At 47.0% G+C, this 19,286-nt stretch overlaps 1 protein-coding gene across 5 annotated transcripts; it reads left to right on the forward strand.

The window, feature by feature from the left end:
- Nucleotides 1–4,584: 4,584 nt before the first annotated feature.
- ZNF333 (zinc finger protein 333) lies at nucleotides 4,585–18,957 on the forward strand. 5 transcript variants are annotated; one of them, XM_076001462.1, is made up of 11 exons: nucleotides 4,585–4,657; nucleotides 8,659–8,782; nucleotides 9,016–9,111; nucleotides 10,773–10,855; nucleotides 12,056–12,172; nucleotides 13,560–13,647; nucleotides 14,955–15,043; nucleotides 15,646–15,772; nucleotides 16,209–16,307; nucleotides 16,879–16,955; nucleotides 17,536–18,957. In XM_076001462.1, exons 2-11 carry the CDS (start codon nucleotides 8,746–8,748, stop codon nucleotides 18,550–18,552), a joined length of 1,830 nt encoding a protein of 609 aa, XP_075857577.1. In that variant the 5' UTR covers nucleotides 4,585–4,657; nucleotides 8,659–8,745; the 3' UTR covers nucleotides 18,553–18,957. The 5 variants fall into 5 exon arrangements, with proteins under 5 accessions (XP_075857577.1, XP_075857576.1, XP_075857580.1 ...); XM_076001461.1 differs by lacking the exon at nucleotides 4,585–4,657 and adding an exon at nucleotides 7,352–7,635; XM_076001465.1 differs by lacking the exon at nucleotides 4,585–4,657 and adding an exon at nucleotides 7,355–7,635 and having other exon boundaries at nucleotides 8,659–8,787.
- The last annotated feature ends 329 nt before the right edge of the window (nucleotides 18,958–19,286 follow it).

Here is a 19,286-nt window from a genome sequence, read left to right on the forward strand (position 1 = left end):
GCTCGGGCGAGAACACCATGAGCTTCCCCTGCATTGCTCAAGCTTTTCTCTGCATCGCGCTTATCTGCTACCTCAAACGTTGCCACACTGCCCGTGCACGTCACCTTCTCTTTAAGTTATTGAAAATAGCAAAAATCTTGCGTATAGCACAAAAAACAATTTCGCATAAGGCATATTGCATCATGGCTTCATAAACATGGCAGTGACCAGCTTCCACGTGGTTCTTTTGTTTCTAATGTTAATTTTTAATTCACAAGTAATAATTGTATGTACTTATGGGCTGCCATGAGATGTGGGGGTATATGTATACGTGTGGAATGATTCTGTCAAGCTGATTAACATCCATTACCTCACATCCTTATGATTTTTTTTTTGTAGTGAGAACATTAAAAATCTATTTTTTTCTAAGCAATGTTGAGCTATACATTGAAACTCTGGTCATTTTGCTATGCAACAGATCTTGAAAATGGATTCCTCCTGTCTAACTGGAACTTTGTACCTTTTGGTCCACATGATCCTTAATTCTTCATAGTCTCAAGGATTATCATGGCTCTGGGAGGTTATGACCCTTGGGGCACCTGGCACCAATGGCTGTCCAAGATTGAGGTACAAAAGAAACCAATTCTGTGGTTCCTCAAAGTGGAACTAATTCTGCAGGGTTTCATAACTCCGGAGTTCTCTGTGAGATCACACAGAAGCTTGATTACAGCCGAGCCCACAGCTTTGTTCAACTCCTTCCTGGGCTTTGTCATCGTTCTTTCCTCACTTCCTGTCTCTGGAGAGCACCCCCATTCCCCTCCCAGAGAACCTGACCTAACACAATCCCTCCCTTATTTGGTTATGCCACCAAAATAAAACAGGAAGAAAATAATTCAAGGTTTCTGACTCTTTCTGGTTTCATTCTGAGACAAGATTTAGAAATATGATACTTGGTTTATGGCAAGATCCAAGTAAGATCCTCTATTATCAATAGTATTTTATTGATGTTGGCGATCATAATGGTGGTTGAATCCCATATGGACCTAGATTCAGAGTGCTTAGTCCTTACATCACAGTCTCACCTTCATAAGATTAAGGAATAAGAAACTTGAAGCAGCTTCAAATGCTGGGCTTCTGAAGCAGGGTTGAGGTATAGATGAAAGGGTATGTTGAAGCCATTCCTTCAGAGTTATTAACTAGTTATTTTTCTTAAAAACGTAACCTTAAACCTATTATTATATTCTTATTACTCTTGAGCATTCAAGTCTAAAGATATTCATTAAGTCAACAAGCTAAATTTATTTCCAAGTGCATGAGAATGGGAGCCAAGAAGCCTGGACTTTGTATTTATCTTTCTTTTTTTTTTGAGACAGAGTCTCACTTGTTGCCCAGGCTAGAGTGAGTGCCGTGGCGTCAGCCTAGCTCACAGCAACCTCAGACTCCTGGGCTCAAGCAATCCTCCTGCCTCAGCCTCCAGAGTAGCTGGGACTACAGGCATGCACCACCATGCCCGGCTAATTTTATATATATTAGTTGGCCAATTAATTTCTTTCTATTTATAGTAGAGATGGGGTCTCGCTCTTGCTCAGGCTGGTTTCGAACTCCTGACCTCAAGGAATCTGCCCGCCTCGGCCTCCCAGAGTGCTAGGATTACAGGCGTGAGCCACCTTGCCCAGCCTGTATTTATCCTTCAATGCATTCGTCCACCATCCATCCATTCATCTATCCAACAAATGTTTAAGATATGTCTTCTCTGTGCTTGGCAATTTTATGTTGGGTTGATTCATTTGACTCAATCTTTATTTTCTCACATTTAAAATGGGGTTACTCTTGCCAACCTATTTATTCTTTTCTCACCCCCAATTTCACTGAGATATAATTGACAAATAAAAATTGTACATATGGAAGGTGTACAACTTGATGTTTTGCTACACATATACCTTGTGAAATAATCACCACAAGCAAGCTAATTAACATATCCATCACTTCACATATTTACCATTTTTTTTGGTGGTAGAACACTTAAGATATACCCTCCTAGCAAATAAGAGTATACATATAGTATTTTTAAAATTAGAGGCATGATCTCTTTCTGTCAGCCAGGGTGATCCTCCTGCCTCAGCTTCCTGAGTAGCTGGGATTACAGGTACCTAGCTAATTAAAAATATATATATTTTTTGTAGAGATGTAATCTCTCTATGTTGCCTAGGCTGGTCTCAAACTCCTGGCCTCAAACAATCCTCCTGCCTTAGCCTCTCAAGGCATTGGGATTACAGGCATGAGCTATTGCACCTGGCCAGTATTAACTATAGTCACCATGCTGTACATTAGATAACCAAAACTTATTCATCATACATCACTGAAACTTTGTACCCTTTGAACAATATCTCCCCATTTTCCTCCCCCTCCAGCTCCTGGCAATGACTATCCCACTGTGTTTATGAGTTTGACTATTTTAGATTCCGCATATAAGTGAGATAATGCAGTATTTGTGTGTCTAGCTTATTTCATTTAGCTTAATGTTCTCCAGGTTCATCCATATTGTCACAAATGGTAGGATTTCCTTCTTTTTAAAGGTTGTTTGTTAATAATATTCCATTGTGTGTATGTGTATACACATATATGTATCTCACATTTTCTTATTCATTCGTCTGTCAACATTTAGGTGGTTTCATATCTTGGGATTGTGAATAGTTCTCCAATGAACATGGGAGTGCAGATATCTTTATTTTTTTGGAAATACACTCAGAAACAGGATTCTATTTTTGTTTTTTTTGTTTTTTTGAGACAGGGTCTCACTGTGTTGCCCAGGCTAGAGTGAGTGCCATGGCGTCAGCCTAGCTCACAGCAACCTCAAACTCCTGGGCTCAAGCGATCCTCCTGCCTCAGCCTCCCGAGTAGCTGGGACTACAGGTATGTGCCACCATGCCCGGCTAATTTTTTGTATATATATTTTTAGTTGGTCAATTAATTTCTTTCTATTTTTAGTAGAGACGGGGTCTCGCTCAGGCTGGTTTCAAACTCCCAATCTGTTTCAAACTCGAGCAATCCGCCTGCCTCGGCCTCCCAGAGTGCTAGGATTACAGGCATGAGCCACTGCGCCCGGCCTATTTTTTTTTTTTATGCCGAATATTTATTTATTTATGGCATTCATGATATTAGTTTCTTTTTTTTTTATTTCGGCATATTATGGGAGTACAGATTTTAAGGTTTCAATAAATGCCCATTTCCCCCCTCCCCCCACAAGTCTGAGTCTCCAGCATGACCATCTCCCAGATGGTGGACATCTCACTCATTTTATTGTATATACCCCCCCCGCCCCCTCCCTCTATTTTTAATTTAGTTCTATTTTTAATTCTTAAAGGAACCTCCATACTGTTTTGCCTAAGGCTGTACCAATTTGCATTTCTCACCAACGGTGTACATGATTCCATTTTCTCCCCATTTTTGTCAACAGCTGTGATCACTTGTCTTTTTGATAATGGCCATTCTAACAGGTGTAAGGTGATAGCTCCTTGTGGTTTTGATTTCCATTTCACTGATGATTGGCAATGTTGAACATTTTTTCATATACCTGTTGGCTATTTGTAGGTCTTCTTTTGAGAAATGTCTATTAAGGTCCTTTGCCCAGTTTTTTATTTTTATTTTTGCTGTTGAGCTATACGGGAGAAAGAGATACACTCATGGAATTAACAAAATTTGATTTCCTTTATTTGCTAACAAGTACATTTCCATGGAAACAGCTCTAGGGAATAAAATCAGTTGGTGCAAAGGAAGTTTGGAATAGAAAAATGAATAGAAAAATGGCAGGGAAGAAAAATAAGGACGCTGCTGTGTAACTTAGCAAGTAACACTGATATGTTTTGAGTACCTATTTGCTATGGTCTGATGTTCCCGAAAATCAACCTTACAATAAACTGAGCTAGAGATACAGTATACAATACATATAGCATCCAAAATATGTGTTAATCGGCTATTTGCGTCATCAGTAAGGCCTCCGGTCAACAGTAGGCTATCAGCAGTTAAGTTTTTGGGGAGTCGAAAGTTACATGCGGGTTTTCCACTACACGGGGGTGGCACCTCAACCTCTGTTGTTCAAGGTTCAACTGTAGACAAAAATATAGACAAAACCCCCCTTGAGTATGGGGTCTAAATGTTTGTAGGTGATTGGATTAACTGATGGATACAGTGGAGAGGCTTGGGGAATAAGGAAGGAGAGAAGCATTAAGGTAAATACAGAGCACCTGTAAGGAGCCTGGGGGGAGGAGGCGCACCCCCGCCCTTCAGGCTCAGGCCCCGCCCTCATTCCAGCAAGGCCCCGCCCCATCGCAGACCCGGGTTTAAGCCCCGCCCCTGTCCCTGTCCCTCGGACATAGGCCCCGCCGCAGCCTCCAGGTCCAGTGGGACCCTATTCTGGAGCCTAACCTCACTGCCCCCGGCGGAAGAAAACTAGAATTTCTGCTCTGAGGCCGGGTAAAGAAGAGATTACTCTTCTTACCGCTGTCTTAGACCACCCCGGGGCCTCGAGAACCCAAGCCCCAGCGACTTCCGTTTCCGGCGGCCCCGAGACCGGAAGCGGAAGTGCGCGCGGCGGCGGGCGGCGGCGGCGGTGCAGGCTGCGCGGGCTGCGCGGGCTGCGCGGCGCGCCGCGGTGGGAGTGTCTCCGGCCGGTCTGCAGGTGTGGCCCGGCCTCTCGGGAGGGAGAGGAGGGCTCGGCGGGCGCGGGGAGGGGCCGAAGGGTCGAGAACCGCCGCCTCGCTGAGGTGCTTCCTCCTCGTGGTCGTCCGGGGGCCGGCGTGAGGCCCGCGCAGCTAGGGCCTGGCGTCTGGGCGCCCACCGCCCGGGCCCTCGCTCTCGGGTCACACCCCTCCCCACGCCCCGGTCTGGGAAGACAGGTGTGTGGTCCTGTCGAATGGGAATTCCTCAAGTACAGTCCGGGTCCCCGCAGCTCGGGAGTGCGGTGACACCCGCTCCAGTCCTCACGTGTTCTCCCGAATTTGTAGGGAAAGCGCATTTTTTTCGGGGGGCCCTACCCCTACTTCTCGTATCAGTAAATAGCGTTTTATTTTGCGAGGTATTTGATATCTTGCTTTAGCAACTGGAAAGTTGAAGTGTTGGTGCACGTGTGCAAGCTGGGTTGGGTGACTTGACAAGTTTACTTGAGAAATTGAATGAACCCTCGGTCAAGGGATGAATGAGATGACAGGAGATTTTTTTGTTGTTGTTGTCGATTGACAATTTGCAGTCTCTTCGTTTAAAATCTGTTAGCATAAATTCTGTTCCTTTTCCTTTCCTTTCTCTTTTCCCTTTATTTTCTTTCTTTTAAGAGATCTTTTAATTTGTGGCTTTTACTTTGGCTGTTGTGGCCGTCAGTTTTTTTCACTGTGAAGTGAGGGTATTTTGAGAAAAGTTATTTCTTAGTTATGTCGCAGATGTTATTATCAAGGAAACGTAGACAGTTCAGTGCTTTTCAAGTCAGTAAGCTTCAAAACATATGGGACTTCAGGAAAAAGACGATGTAACCCTTATTAGTACTGGACATTCAAATTGAGTTGGCCATAAATGGAATGCACTTTTTAACAATGGGGTTAGAGGTCACTTCTGAGAAATGAGGAAAAAATGAACTCTGGAGGAGAATTAAGCATCAGATTTCTGTTTTATGAGTGAAAGGTTTGTTTCTAAAAAGAGTACATGCCCTGCCTTGCCTTTTTAGAAAGAATCAGTATTGTTTCATAAAGACTCCTGAAATTGAGTGTTGTGATTTATATTGTATGATGAACAGGCATTTTAAGTCATTCTTATATTTGATTTTTGTGGTGTCATATTGTTGTTTTGTGTGTATGTGTGTGGGTGTGCATAGACATGTGCCTTCTTAGGCTATACTGAATTCTTCTTCTTTTTTTTTTTGAGACAGAGTCTCACTCTGTTGCCTGGGCCAGAGTGCTGTGGCGTCAGCCTAGCTCACAGCAACCTCAAACTCCTGGGCTCAAGCGATCCTCCTGCCTCAGCCTCCCGAGTAGCTGGGACTACAGGCATGTGCCACCATGCCTGGCTAATTTTTTCCATATATTTTTAGTTGTCCAATTAATTTCTTTCTATTTTTAGTAGAGATGGTGTCTTGCTCTTGCTCAGGCTGGTTTTGAACTCCTGACCTTGAGCAATCTCCCGCCTTGGCCTCCCAGAGTGCTAGGATTACAGACGTGAGCCACCACGCCCGGCCGTATACTGAATTATTCTTGAGGAGTGTAGATTGTTTGGCACACTTTCACTGGGGTGACCTCAGTGAATGAGGCTTTGTACATGGGGAAACAGTGTGACGGAAATAGTCCTTGCTCCTATGGAGATTTCATTCTAGCTGAGAAGACAGATTTTAAATTAATAATGACAAGGGCAATATGGCAATATGGAACAGGAGAACTTGAGAAAGAGTTCAGAGAAAACAGTTGAAAAGGGATAAATGTTTGAACCTACAAGATGAGTTGTATGTAGCTAGACAAGGAGTCTTGCTGTGGATTAGGATTGAGGAAGAGACTTGAGAGAACATTCCAGATGCTCAGTCCCTCAGGTAGTACAGAGCCTGGTGTGTTCCAGGAGCTGAGAAAAGCCAAGGAAAAGTGGAGTAAACAAAGTGCTGAGTGGATGAGCCAGGTTAGAGAGGAAGGCAGGACTCTGAAGGTCATGGCAAACTTTGGACCTTATTTTAAGGTCATAGGGTAGTCATTGAATCAGAGTTTTAAGTAGGGGAGTGACATGCTTATGTTTGTGATGTAAAGGAAACACTAGCTCCTGGATTGAGTGTGGAGTTTGGGGTGGACGCGAATGCATGCAGAGTTCATGAATAAGTTCAGGACTTGGATGATGGTAGTTGGGGCTTGATGATTATAGAACTGGAAAATTTAGAATGTTTGAGATGCCTGAAGGAGGTAGAATTTTGAGAATTTGATGATTGATGTATTCTCTCTATGACATGAGCAGGGGTCATCAAACTATGGCCCATGGGCCAAATCTGGTCCAGTACTGGCTTATATAAATAAAGTTTTATTGGAACATGTTTGTCTATGGCTGTTTTTGCACCACAACTATATAGTTAATTATTTGTGACAGAGACCACATGGCCCACAAATCTTAAGATATTTAGTATTTGGCCTTTTGCAGAAAAAGTTCGCCAACCTCTAATATATAAAGTACTTGGCGCTCATCAAGTGTGGTGATGGTGGCTGGATATGAAATACTGAAAGAAATGGACACAGATCTATACTTAATAAAGTTTACATCATAGTTGGAGAGAGAAAGAGGCAAAAATCAAATAAATATAAAATCACAACTTGATAAGGGAAGTGGAGGAAAATAAGAGATATTTTGAGGGAATATGAGAGGAGAAATGATCCTTTTATGAGGTGGGAGGAGCCAGTAGAAATCACCAGGTGCTCTTGTCTGAAAGGTGGCTCAGGGCGCAATATGTTGCTTATTGAAATAAATTCCCTGTAAGGGTTTTTAGCTTGGCCACCCTGCCGGAGACCTAAAAAAATGGGATTACCTGGACCAAGCCCTTGCTTGGTTCTCTGCTTTCATTCTCTCCCCTTCTTTTATCTCAATCTCTCTTTTATTGCAGGGAAAACCCCTACTGAGACCTTAAACCTTGGCACTGGTGTCATGGTGAGGAAATTGGGGGTTCTGATGGCTGAGGGGTGGATAACTATGTTCTCTGGGCCCTGTCCCCTCTCCTTGCTCCACCCCTCTCCAACTGAGGAAGAAAGGGGAGGACATCTTTTCTTCCATGCGTGACCTCTAGAAGGAACTGGTGTGGGAGAAGGGTCCCACGGCAGACCTGGGGCTCTGTGTTTAATTCTGGAGTCTGCCTGCAGAGTGAGGCTGCTCCAGGGCCATCCCAGCCATCCCTGGTGAGACCTGGTGAAAACACTTGTGGTTGTATAAATGGAAATTAATTAAGATTCAATAACGTTAAAGACTCAATTTCTTAGTCGTCCCAGCCACATTGCTCATGTGCTCAACAGCCACACGTGCTAGTTGCCCCCCTTTTTGGAAAGTGCAGGCATGAAACATTCCCATCGTCACAGGTGTATTGGACAGTGTTGATCTGGAGAATTCTGAAATTAAAAGGCCATCTGGTTTCTCAATGCAATGAAAGTCCTACTTTCACAGGTATAAAAGATTACCAAATGCTTATGTAAGTGTTGGGAGGCGTCCTAGGAACTTCACAAAGAGTAAGAGGTCAACCGCAAATTAGTGGTAAGGAGTTTAGGAAAAATTTGAAACAAGCAGTTTAGGAAGAACTCCAAGCTGGGAAGGAAAGGCCTTGCCCTCACGAATCAGCAGAGTTACAAGAGAGCCAAAACTGATACTTTAGGACTTGTCCAAATCTTAAAAGAAATTAAAACATTTTCAGCTTGGTGTGCCATATGATCTCTGTTTCAACTGCTCAATCAAGTATAATATTGCAGCATAAAAACGGCCATATGTAAACAAATGGATGTGGCTGTGTGCCAATAAAACTTTATTTACAAAAACAGGTGGTGGGCCAGATGTTTCGCCCCCTTGGTATAGAGAGCTCCGCGTCTGAACATCCTTGCGCCAGGTCTCCCTTCCCCAGTGATAACCAGTTGTCCCACACAGTGGTGGGGTGGTCTTTGCTGAGCCGGAACATGTGTGCTGTTTTAGGAATCAGTCACCTTTGAGGATGCGGCCGCGGGGCTCCTCCAGGAGTGGGCGTTGCTGGATTGTGCGCGGAGGAACCTGTGCAGATACATGATACTGGACAACTGCAGGACCCTGGCCTCCAGGGGTAAGGTTGGCATCACACGGTTTCTTATGCCTCAGCTCTTGGGGCAGGGAGGAGGGTGTTTGTGGTTTGGGTCCTTGAGAAAGAGCTTTATCATTTATTAGCAATTGGGTGAGATCACTTTACTATCCATAGTACTTGCTCAGCCTCACAGTCTGAAGCCCATGTGGAAGCCAGGGCTGGGTGAGAGTTTGTGCCCTCCCTCCCTCACCACATGCATCTTTCTCCTCGGGCAGGAACTCCACCATGCAAACCCAGTCCCGTCTCCCAGCTGGGGCCAAGAGCAGAGCCAAGGGCAGCAGAACAAGGGATTCTCCAGGTCACGGGTGCAGGTGAGTCCTAGGCAGGCCGCAGGTCTCCCCACCTGCTTGCTTAGGGGGCCGGCCCCAGGAAGTGAAGTGTCAGGCTGAGAGCATTTTAAAAGGCCCTTTATTCTGAGAGAACATCTGAGGCTATCTGGGGTGCGGTTTCTCAAGTTCCCTTAGCTTCTCTTCTGTGGTCACGTTCTTTCCTCCTCTCATACTTTTCCTTTAGTCTCTGATAAAGGTCTGTTTAGGTTTCTCTTTTTTTAAAAAATTGACATATAACTCACACACCATGAAATCCACCCTGTTAAAATGTACAGTTTAGTGGTTCACAACGTTGTGTAACCATCATCACTATCTAATTCCAGAACATTTCATTACCCCGCAAAAGCAACCACATCCCCATTAGCAGTCCCTCCTCACCACCACCACCACCACCCCCCACCCCCCCCCCCCCCCGCCCCCCAAGCACTTGGCAACCACTGATCTGTTTTCTGTCTCTATGGATTTGCCTGTTCTGGGCATTTTCTACAATGTAATTATGTAATATGTAGCCTTTGGCATCTGGCTCAGTCCATTTTGTGTTGCTATAACAGAATGTTACAGACTGGGTAATTTATGGACAATAGAAGTTTATTTGGCTCACAGCTCTGGGGGCTGGGAAGTCCAAGATCAAGGGGCTGCATCTGGTAAGGGCCTTCTTGCTATGACACGGCAGAGCACATCACATGGCCAGAGAGCAAGAGAAGATTGCACTTGCTTTTATAACGAGCCTACTCTCATGGGAACTAACCTACTACACCCATGAATGAATTCATTCATGAGGACAGATCTCTCATGATGCGATCACTTCTTAAAGTCCTACCTCTCAACACTGTTGCATTGGCGATTGAGTTTCCATCACTTTAGGGGACACATCCAAACTATAGTGTATCTATTATCTATCTTCTTTCACTTAGCATGTTGTTAAGATCTATCCATGTTGTAGCATGACTCAGAACTTTATCCATTTTTATGGCTGACTAATATTTCATTGTATGGATATGCCACATTTTGTTTATCCATTTATCAGCTGATCGACAGTTGTATTGTTTCTGCTTTTTAGCTATTGTGAATGATGGTGCTGTGAACATTTGTGTATATTTATGTGGACATAGTTTTAATTCTCTTGGGTATATACTTAGGAGTGGAATTGCTGGGTTATATGATAACTCTTATGCTTAACTTTTGAGGGATCTCCAAGCCACTTTCCAAAGCGGGTGCACCATTGTACATTCCCTCCAGTGGTGGACGACAGTTCTGGTTTCTCCACATCCTCATCCGCACTTAGTGTCTAAATCCTCTTTAAATGTAACATTTCCGTGTCTCTTCTTTGTCTAGTTGCTTCTTGTTTTTCTAATGACCCCATTTTTGTCAATATCAGTCTGAATCCTCATAGAATCCTTAGCTAGGAAATCACCTCTCATTTCTCCCTGACTGCCATATGACTCCCAAATTCCTCCACAGCCCTACTCACAGATGCTTTCTTCCCTTTCAGTATCTACCCAAGTTTAGGGTCAATATTTAAAGAAAAAAAAGCCTACATACACACATGCACACCACACACACACATGTACATCACATATTTTCAATTTCATCTCACTGTTTCTTTCTCAAATGAGTTAATTTTTTTTCCAAATTCATTTTAGACTGGGAATCTCAACTTAAACCCAAAGAGTTGGCTCCTGTGCAGGATATATTGGAAGAAACACTGTGCAGTGACATGCAAATGGTAAGATTCATGGGGTTATCCTTGGTTCCCTACCATGGTAGCAGCTGAGGTATACGTGAGTTAGAAATCAGCGGGGCCAGGGAGATGTTTGAGGCAGGGGAAGCAGTGTCTCACACGGGAGCGTCTGTGGCTCCTGAATTTGAGCAAACCCTAGCTGTCGCTCAAGAATCTTTTTTTCTACAAGGTTCCCTCACGTCAACATTTTTATAAATGGGAGCCAGACATCAAGTATGTGAAATATGATTTATTTCTCGACAATTACCAGAAAAATGCCTCCAGGTAGAGAAGCCCCGTGAAAATCAGAATTAGAGCAAGCCCTGTGGCAGAGCCAGCAACGTACGTGATGTAGAGATCTCCAGCTGTCTAAACAAGGCATGTCTTGAAAAATGCCGAGAACATGGGATGGGCAAGCCTGGAAAACAGCTCAGGATCAGCCAGTTTGATTAATTCCGGTGGTACTTAGGGCACAGGAGCTGTCTCCGGTTGCCAGGTGCTTGGCCCCGGGTGGTTTAGGTCAGGGTAAACATCGGCTGGGTGTGTGGGAGTTGGATAAGGAGGGGTGCAGAGCATAGCTTGGGTCGCAGGGGAGTTGGAAACAGCTTTGGCTGTTAGTTTGACCATTTGAGAGTGGTGGATGCCAAATACACCAGTACCAGTTCTGAGTCTAAGAAAACGGAGAACAGTGTTCACGTTCAGAAAACCAAGGGCTCCTGACCTTTCTTTCTTCTTTGTTTTTGGATGGCTTAAACAACAGAAATTTGTTTTATTTAAGTTCTGGAGGCTGGAAGTCCAAGATCAAGGGGCCCCAGGCTTGGTTTCTCCTGAGGCCGCTGTCCTTAGCTTGCAGATGCCACCCTCTCGCTGCCTCTTCACGTGGTCATCCCCCCACGACAGCCCCAACTTCCTGTAGGGACCTGTCTTGCGGTGTCTCTGGAGGCTCTTGGCCTAACCTCTCTCCAGGGCCCCTCAGAGCCACAAAGGGGTCAGGTCATCTTTGTGTCTGTGGTGTGATCAGTCCTTAGAGACCCTTGTTGGCAGGTGGCTGGTGCCCGCTGTGGACTCGAGGGGGTCACCAGGTCTGACACTGCCAGATGCCAGACCCGTCCATGTGCCTCCACTTCTGGTGGCACTGACCCCCAGACAGAAAACAGCCGCCAGGCCGCATCTTGCCTGCCCAGCACCGTGTGCGCCTTTTCCTAGGGGCCAGCGCTGTTCCCGAATATGCACATGGGGCCCTTGGCGGGAGAGAGGGGGACACCGTCGCCTCAGGAAGACCGGCCAGCTCTCCAGGTGTCTCCTTGGTCTGCGGGATGGACGGTAAGCCTGGGAGATGGTGTGCAGAGGGCGCCAGCCACTGGGGGGGGGCAGGGAGGGGAGGCGGGCATTTGGAGCCTACGTGTGGGAGCTGAAGGTGCGCAGGAGCCCAGGCTGTGGGCTCTGATGGGTGGAGTCTGTTTCTGTGTTGCATGCAGTTGTCCCCAGGGTGGGGGCAGGCCACAGGGGCAGTCCTGGGTGAGGGGCTGGCCGCTGGACCCTGGGCCCTGCCTTTCCTGCTCCAGCCTTTCATGTTCCAGTCTCACCTCCTGCCCCAGCCCCACCCCTTCCATGACCTTGGATCTGACAGGAGCTGGTAGGTCCTGTGACCTGGGGTCTGGGCAAGGAGTGTCCAGGCTGGTGAAGACCTCTCTTGGCTCAGGGCTCTGGGTTTCCTTACCAAGGCAGGGAGAGAATGGGACAGGGACACCTGTAGGCACATCCCGAGTCCTGCCCTGAGGAGAAGGGGCCTCCTCCTACCTGTCACCTCCCCTGAGGCACTTGCTGCTTATACCTCCCACCTGGCACCAAGTCCTGCTCATGATTCCTCCAAAATTCAGCCTACCTCTGCCTGCTTTTTCCGTCCCTGCTGCCACCACCACCCAGCCCAGAGACACTTATTTCTCCTGGACTCCAGGACTGTGCCCAACAGGCTCCTGGGCCCTACGCTGGACATGGAGGCCACAGGGATGCCTTAGAAGTACAAGTCAGGTCAGGCGTGGTGGCTCATGCCTGTAATGCTAGTGCTCTGGGAGGCCGCGGCGGGAGGATCCCTTGAGGTCAGGAATTTGAGACCAGCCTGAGAAGGATCGAGACCCTGTCTCTACAAAAAATAGAAAAATTAGCTGGATGTGGTGTTGTACGCCTGTAGTTCCAGCTACTCAGGAGGCTGAGGCAGGAGGATCGCTTGAGCCCAGGAGTTTGAGGTTGTAGTGAGCTGTGATGATGCCACTGCATTGCAGCCTGGGTGACAGAGGGAGACTTTGTCTCACAAAAGAAAAAAAAAAAAGAGATTCAGGTGAGGGTGGGAGGAGAGTTCCCATCCTCACTAACTGCCCTCATTCATTCCTGTCCACCTCCGAGCCCCGTCTTCCCTCTACCCTCAGCCTCCTGGCCGTTCCCTCTGTCCTGTCCTGTGTTGCAGCTTTCCCCCTGCTGGAGCCTGCTCGGAGTATGCCGCCTCCCAGCCCCCGCCTGGGCCCCTCTCTGCTCCCCATTTGGAGTTGAACTTGTGTGACGGCGATTAGCGTTGTGGTGAGGTTAGGAAAACCTCAGCAGGCGAGCAGGGTGTGCCCCTTCTTTATCAGTGTGTTCCCCAACACTGCGCCAGTCAAGCAGGTTCGGCTCGGGCCGTTTGACGCTAATCTGTGACCCCTGTCGCTCTGTCCAGGGACTGAAGGTGGCTGTGCAGATTGAGAAGATGGTGATGCTGGTGCCCACGCTGGGCCACCCTGACCCGTGGGTGTCTGGGGCTTCTGGTGAGTGAGAGCCACGTGTGCCACGCAGCTCTGCTGTCCTCGTGTCCTGCCTGGGAACGTGCATCCCATCCCACCTGCATTTGCTCTGACGGCAGGCACCGCTGTGGCTCTGTAGGAGGGAATTCCTACAGCCACCTCTCATTGTTTGCGTGTTCAAGGGGACGGGCACTGTCGGTCACAGATCCTTCTGTTAAAAAAGAAAGGGCCCACTCAGCCACTGCGGCAAAGGCCAGACTTCCCTTTGGGCAACATGAAATTCTCGACTATGCAATTATGTCGGGAGTTTGAAAATGACAATTGAATTTACTATAAATGGACTGGGTTTTAACTGAGCTTTTAGAAAATGAGGTTCACAGCAACACTTCCCGAGAAGTGGGGAAAAGTTAGTTCTAGAAGACAGATAACATTTTAACCTTAGTGGGAAGATGTTTATTTCCCTCCAATTTGCCTTCTAGTAAGAGTCATAAACTTTTATTTCTTCAAAATGTCATCTGCTCCTGAGTTTGGAATGTGTGTTATGTCACTGACAGGAAGTCACTCTTAGGTTTAGGTTGCATGCTGCTCTTCAGGGTATCTTTGGTAAGCTTGCTGGGCTGGGCCCTTACTTTGGCTGTGGGTCAGGTTTAAGTACTGAGGGGAAAGTCTCTGTCAGAGGGGGAGGTGAGGGTGCAGGGGGACCAGGGATGGCCAAGGAGTCGCTCGCTTGTCTGTCCTAGGCCAGAGGGAGGATGCCTGGTGCGTGGCGAAGGGTGACAGTGGAGATTTGAAGGCAGGTGGGAAGGACGTTTCCTTTTTAGGCAGAATCACAGGGTGGCATTGGGTCATCTGTTCCCTGCTTGTGCTGAGTTCTCGGGCGATGCCAGCCATGCAGAGTAGCGGGCGGAGGAAGGGGCAGGCAGCTGGGGAGGAAGAGTTGTCCCAAGGCTGAGTTGGGGGAATGGTGGGTGCCGCAGGAGCTCTGGAGTCTCCTGGTGACATGAGACTGTGGCTCTTGGGATATGGATATCGAGGGCTATGTGTGTGTGTGTCTTTCTCTTTGTGTGTATGTCTGTGTGTGTGCTTGTGTGCTGGTCTGTGTGTATGTGTATGCATGCATGCATGTGCATGGTGTGTGCGTGTGCATGTGTGTGCGCAAAAGCATGTGCATGCGCCTCTCTGCATGTGTGTTCCACCATGACCGTGTGTGTGTGTGCGCGCGCGCGCACACATGCACACATGTGGTCGCTCACAGGGCGGGTGGCCTTTGGGCCTGTGAGTGGCTCACTGGACTGGGCATTGACCCTCGCACCTCTTCTCTTCTCCACTAGCTCTGCCTGCAGCGGGCCCCGCCCGGCTCCAGGAGGAAGGCACACAGGAAGAAGCCATGGCTTCTGGGTTGCTTACCACCTGTTCACAGGTAAGTAAAAAATCCTTCTGCTGTGCCCACAGCCTAGACTTCTTGCCTTCCCATGACCGGCCTGGAATCTCTTGACCCTCTGGGCCTCGTGCAGTCAGTGGGAAGCAGCCTGGGCAGCAATCCCACCCCCTCACTCAGACCCCTGCCCAGGCTGTTGAGCACTAGGAGGGAAAACAAAGCAAGGATGTGAGCTGTCCTTCTTTTGTGGTCTTCATGGTCTTGCTGAGCAAAGAGTTCAGTCATTTGCCAGATAGTTCTCTCCTGCCTGCAATGTGCTCAGGTCTGCTGGCCCCTGGAGTGAGAGGGGGTATAAATCTGCAAGGACATCCTGGCAGGTTGTCAATCGATAAGTCCTTTCGTGAAGTGCAAGCCGTTTGACATTAGTTATAGGCTCTTGCTGCTGTCACTCGGAGTGGAGACTAGAGAGAGAGGAGTTCTCTTTCTGAAGCCTGAGCCAGGGGGCAGATTCTGTAGGACCTCAGAAGCCTGTCTGAAAATCCTCTGCACGGGTCCTCCCTTCCGCAGGCCTGCTGGTTTCCACCATCCTCTTGAGTCTTGGTGGGGGTGGTCCCTGGCTGAGCCAGGATGGGTGTGTGTTTTAGGAACCAGTCACCTTTGCAGATGTGGCTGTGGTGTTCACCCCAGAAGAATGGGTGTGTCTGGACTCTGCCCAGAGGAGCCTGTACAGAGACGTGATGCTGGAGAACTACAGGAACCTGGCCTCCGTGGGTAAGGCTGGCCTTGTGGCTGCATCCACACACTCACGCAGCAGCCATGGGTCCCAGGAACTGTGCGGGTTTGGGAAGCCAAGAGGTGAAAAGACAGATAAGTCCCACACTCGTGGTGTCTGCAGTCTAGTGGCCTTTCCGTGGCAATGAAGATCTATCTGCCGTATTCTGTCAGTGGTGAAAAGCATCCGGGCTTCTCAAATATATTCCTGAGCTAGGCCCTGGGCTTTCAGGATTAGGGAGCCCTAATATCCTCTGGGACCCAATGAGGGAACTTGTATTTAGTTCCTTAGCGAAATAGCTTTGCTGTGTCCATCAGAATTCAGGCGGGCTCATTTTGCTGCTCCCGTCTCCAGAGCCCCTAAAGACTCCAGAGTATCAGCCCCAGTGTCACGGTGGGACAGAGTCCACCCACACTGTGCGTCTTTTCCCACAAGCAGGAGATCAACTCTGCAAACCCTGTGTGTTGTCCCATTTGGAGCAAAGAGAAGAGCTGTGGACCAAGGAGAGAGGAGACGTCTCAGATACCTGTCCAGGTGAGTGAGTGCCAGGTGGATCAGGTGAGCACCAGCTCTGGTCAGTGAGAAGAGTGTTAGATTGGAAAATTATCAATCAGGGAAACATTTTCAGTGCCCTTGACTGAGAGGTTTGGCTGAATGCCCTTAGTCAATTCCATCTTCTCTCCTCTTTCCCTTTCCTTTTAATCTCTTATATTTTACTCTGATTGCATAGAAAGATTTGTCCTGCCTCCTCTTCATCTTTAATATTTCCACATGTATATTTTATCCACTTCCTCTCCACTGTGCATTCTTGCAAATGATTTTCCTTTATGTTAGTCACAATCTTCATAGAATCCTTTCTCAGTAAATTATCTGCTATTTTCACCCTCCATTCCTGTAATTACATAATGCTTCACATAGCCAAATGCCTTAAAATTTCCCTTCCCTCTTTGATATGTCCCTACACTTTGCAATTTTCCCCCCCATAATTAGGATCAATATTTAAAATGAAAGAATCCAGGTGTGCCTTGCTTACTTTTTTCATCACTTCGATCCCACAGTTTCTTTCTCTGTGTCCTTAATTATTCCCCTAACTCACTCATTTCAGAACCTCAGCTTCAACCTGGAGAGTCAGTTCCTGGTGAAGATATTTTTATGGAGATTCCGTCCATTGGCATGAAAAGGGTAAGGTTCACCAGGGATTATTCTTGGTCCTCTATGGTAGGAAGAGTCTGGGGCTGCTGTAGGTTAGACAAACAACACAATAGCTCAGATTCGAGCCAAGTGGTGCCTGCCCAGGAGAAGCAATTTCTTGGGAGAGAGTTGGTGAATCATGAATTAGCAGAAAATTCTAAATGTAGATCAAGACTTGTGTTTTCATAGAGTTCCCACAAGTAAGCATTTTCACAGATGTGACACAGATACTGAGTGTTTAAAGCTTAATTTAGTCTTAAACAATTCAGAAAAACTCTGCATCTAAAAAGCCCATGAAAGTAATGAAAAGATGGCTCTTTGTACCAGAGCATCCACCCTGTTCCATGGTCTGGGGTAGAAATGATACAGATTCACTAAAACGGTAAAAGTGGTAGATATAGAAATGTCTGTCTCTTATAATCAGTTCGCATGGGGAAGAATATCTGTGAATGCAATAAAGTCTTTGGTTTTCACATTTTCCTTAATTGATGTGAGCAACCTCAGCCTGGAGAAAAACTAGAAATATAATGAACTTGAGAAATGTTTTAACAGCATTGAACCACTTTTCCAGTACCAGAGAATTCATGCTGGAGAGGCCCCCTACGGATGTCAAGAGAGTGGAAATTCCTTCTTCCAGAGCGCTCACCTAATCGTGCCTGAGAAAATCCGTAGTGGGGATAAAACCTATGCATGTAACCAATGTGAAAAATCCTTCAGATACAGCTCTGACCTCATCAGGCATGAGAAGACTCATACTGCAGAGAAGTGCTTTGAATGTCAAGAATGTGGGCAAGCCTTCAAGTATTCCTCAAACCTGCGGCGACACTTGAGAACCCATACTGGAGAGAAGCCCTTTGAATGTAGCCAGTGTGGGAAAACCTTCACAAGGAACTTTAACCTGATTTTGCACCAGAGAAACCACACAGGAGAGAGGCCCTATGAGTGTAAGGATTGCGGGAAAGCGTTCAACCAGCCATCGTCCCTCAGGAGCCATGTGAGAACTCACACAGGAGAGAAGCCCTTCGAGTGCAGCCAGTGTGGGAAAGCCTTCAGAGAACACTCATCACTGAAGACCCACCTGCGGACCCACACCAGAGAGAAGCCATACGAATGCAACCAGTGCGGCAAGCCCTTCCGGACAAGCACTCACCTGAATGTGCACAAGAGGATACACACGGGGGAGAAACTGTATGAGTGCGGGACTTGTGGTCAGGTCTTGAGTCGTCTCTCGACCCTGAAGAGTCACATGCGAACTCACACTGGGGAGAAGCCCTACGTGTGCCAGGAATGCGGGCGAGCCTTCAGCGAGCCCTCCTCCCTCAGGAAACATGCGAGGACTCACAGTGGCCAGAAGCCCTATGCGTGCCAGGAATGTGGGCGAGCATTTGGTCAGTCTTCACACCTCATTGTGCACGTGAGAACACATACTGCGGGGAGACCCTATCAGTGTAATCAGTGCGATAAAGCCTTCAGGCACAGCTCCTCACTCACTGTGCACAAAAGGACCCACATGGGGAGAGAGAACATTAGGAACGGTGGCCTGCCTTTATCAGTGTCTCATTCCTATGGTGGGCCCCTTGCCAATTAACTTCCAGTTTATAGAAATATAAACATTTGGGGCTATCACTCTTCCTCACAGTACTCCTTTAGCAGCATCTTACGTTTTGATGTATAACATTTTCATTTTGGTTTAATCCTAAGTATTGTCTTAACTTCCATTATCACTTTTTCTTTGACCCATGCGTTATTTGGAATTAGATTTTTCAATACCAGTACATGGATATATTTTCAGAGAGGTATAATGACATAGTGAAATGCATACATTTTAAGCATACTGTTGGATGAATTGGACAGAGGTATACATGTATGTAACCAACACACCATTCCAGATGTAGAATGTTTCTGTCATTCTGGAAGGTTCCTGCATGTTATATGGCTGTTTCTTAATTGCCTTTCTGTTTTGGTTTCTAATTTAATTACATGGCGAGCAGAGTATGTAGCCCTTGTGTTACTGAATCTGAGGTATTTGTTGAGGTTTGCTGTTAGATGTGGTGTGGCTTATCCTGCTAGTTGCTGACCAACTTGCCGCGTCTCCCTTAGAACAGAACATGGGTTTTTTGTTCAGGTCGATAATTCAGACACCTCCATCTCCCACCCCTTCTTGCAGCAAGGGCAGGAGGCCATGTGCCCCAGTCCTGGCAAGCCTAAATATGGGAAGTCACTGGATATGCCTCCACGGAAAAGTGCTACACAGAAATGGGTTCATTTAGCCAGATCTCTTCTTGCCTTTTCGACAAGCAGACACGATGTGCAGAGCCAGAG

The sequence above is a fragment of the Microcebus murinus genome, chromosome 4 (assembly GCF_040939455.1).
Source record: "Microcebus murinus isolate Inina chromosome 4, M.murinus_Inina_mat1.0, whole genome shotgun sequence".
Lineage (NCBI taxonomy): Eukaryota > Metazoa > Chordata > Mammalia > Primates > Cheirogaleidae > Microcebus > Microcebus murinus.

What these genes read in the sequence shown, in the direction of transcription:
- ZNF333 (XM_076001461.1), top strand. Translation starts at nt 7,507, where the DNA reads ATGGGATTACCTGGACCAAGCCCTTGCTTGGTTCTCTGCTTTCATTCT. An exon ending in TGTGCAGTGACATGCAAATG is followed by an intron (nt 10,856 to 12,055) that starts GTAAGATTCATG and finishes GCCTTTTCCTAG; the next exon opens with GGGCCAGCGCTGTTCCCGAA. An exon ending in GTGGGTGTCTGGGGCTTCTG is followed by an intron (nt 13,648 to 14,954) that starts GTGAGTGAGAGC and finishes CTTCTCCACTAG; the next exon opens with CTCTGCCTGCAGCGGGCCCC.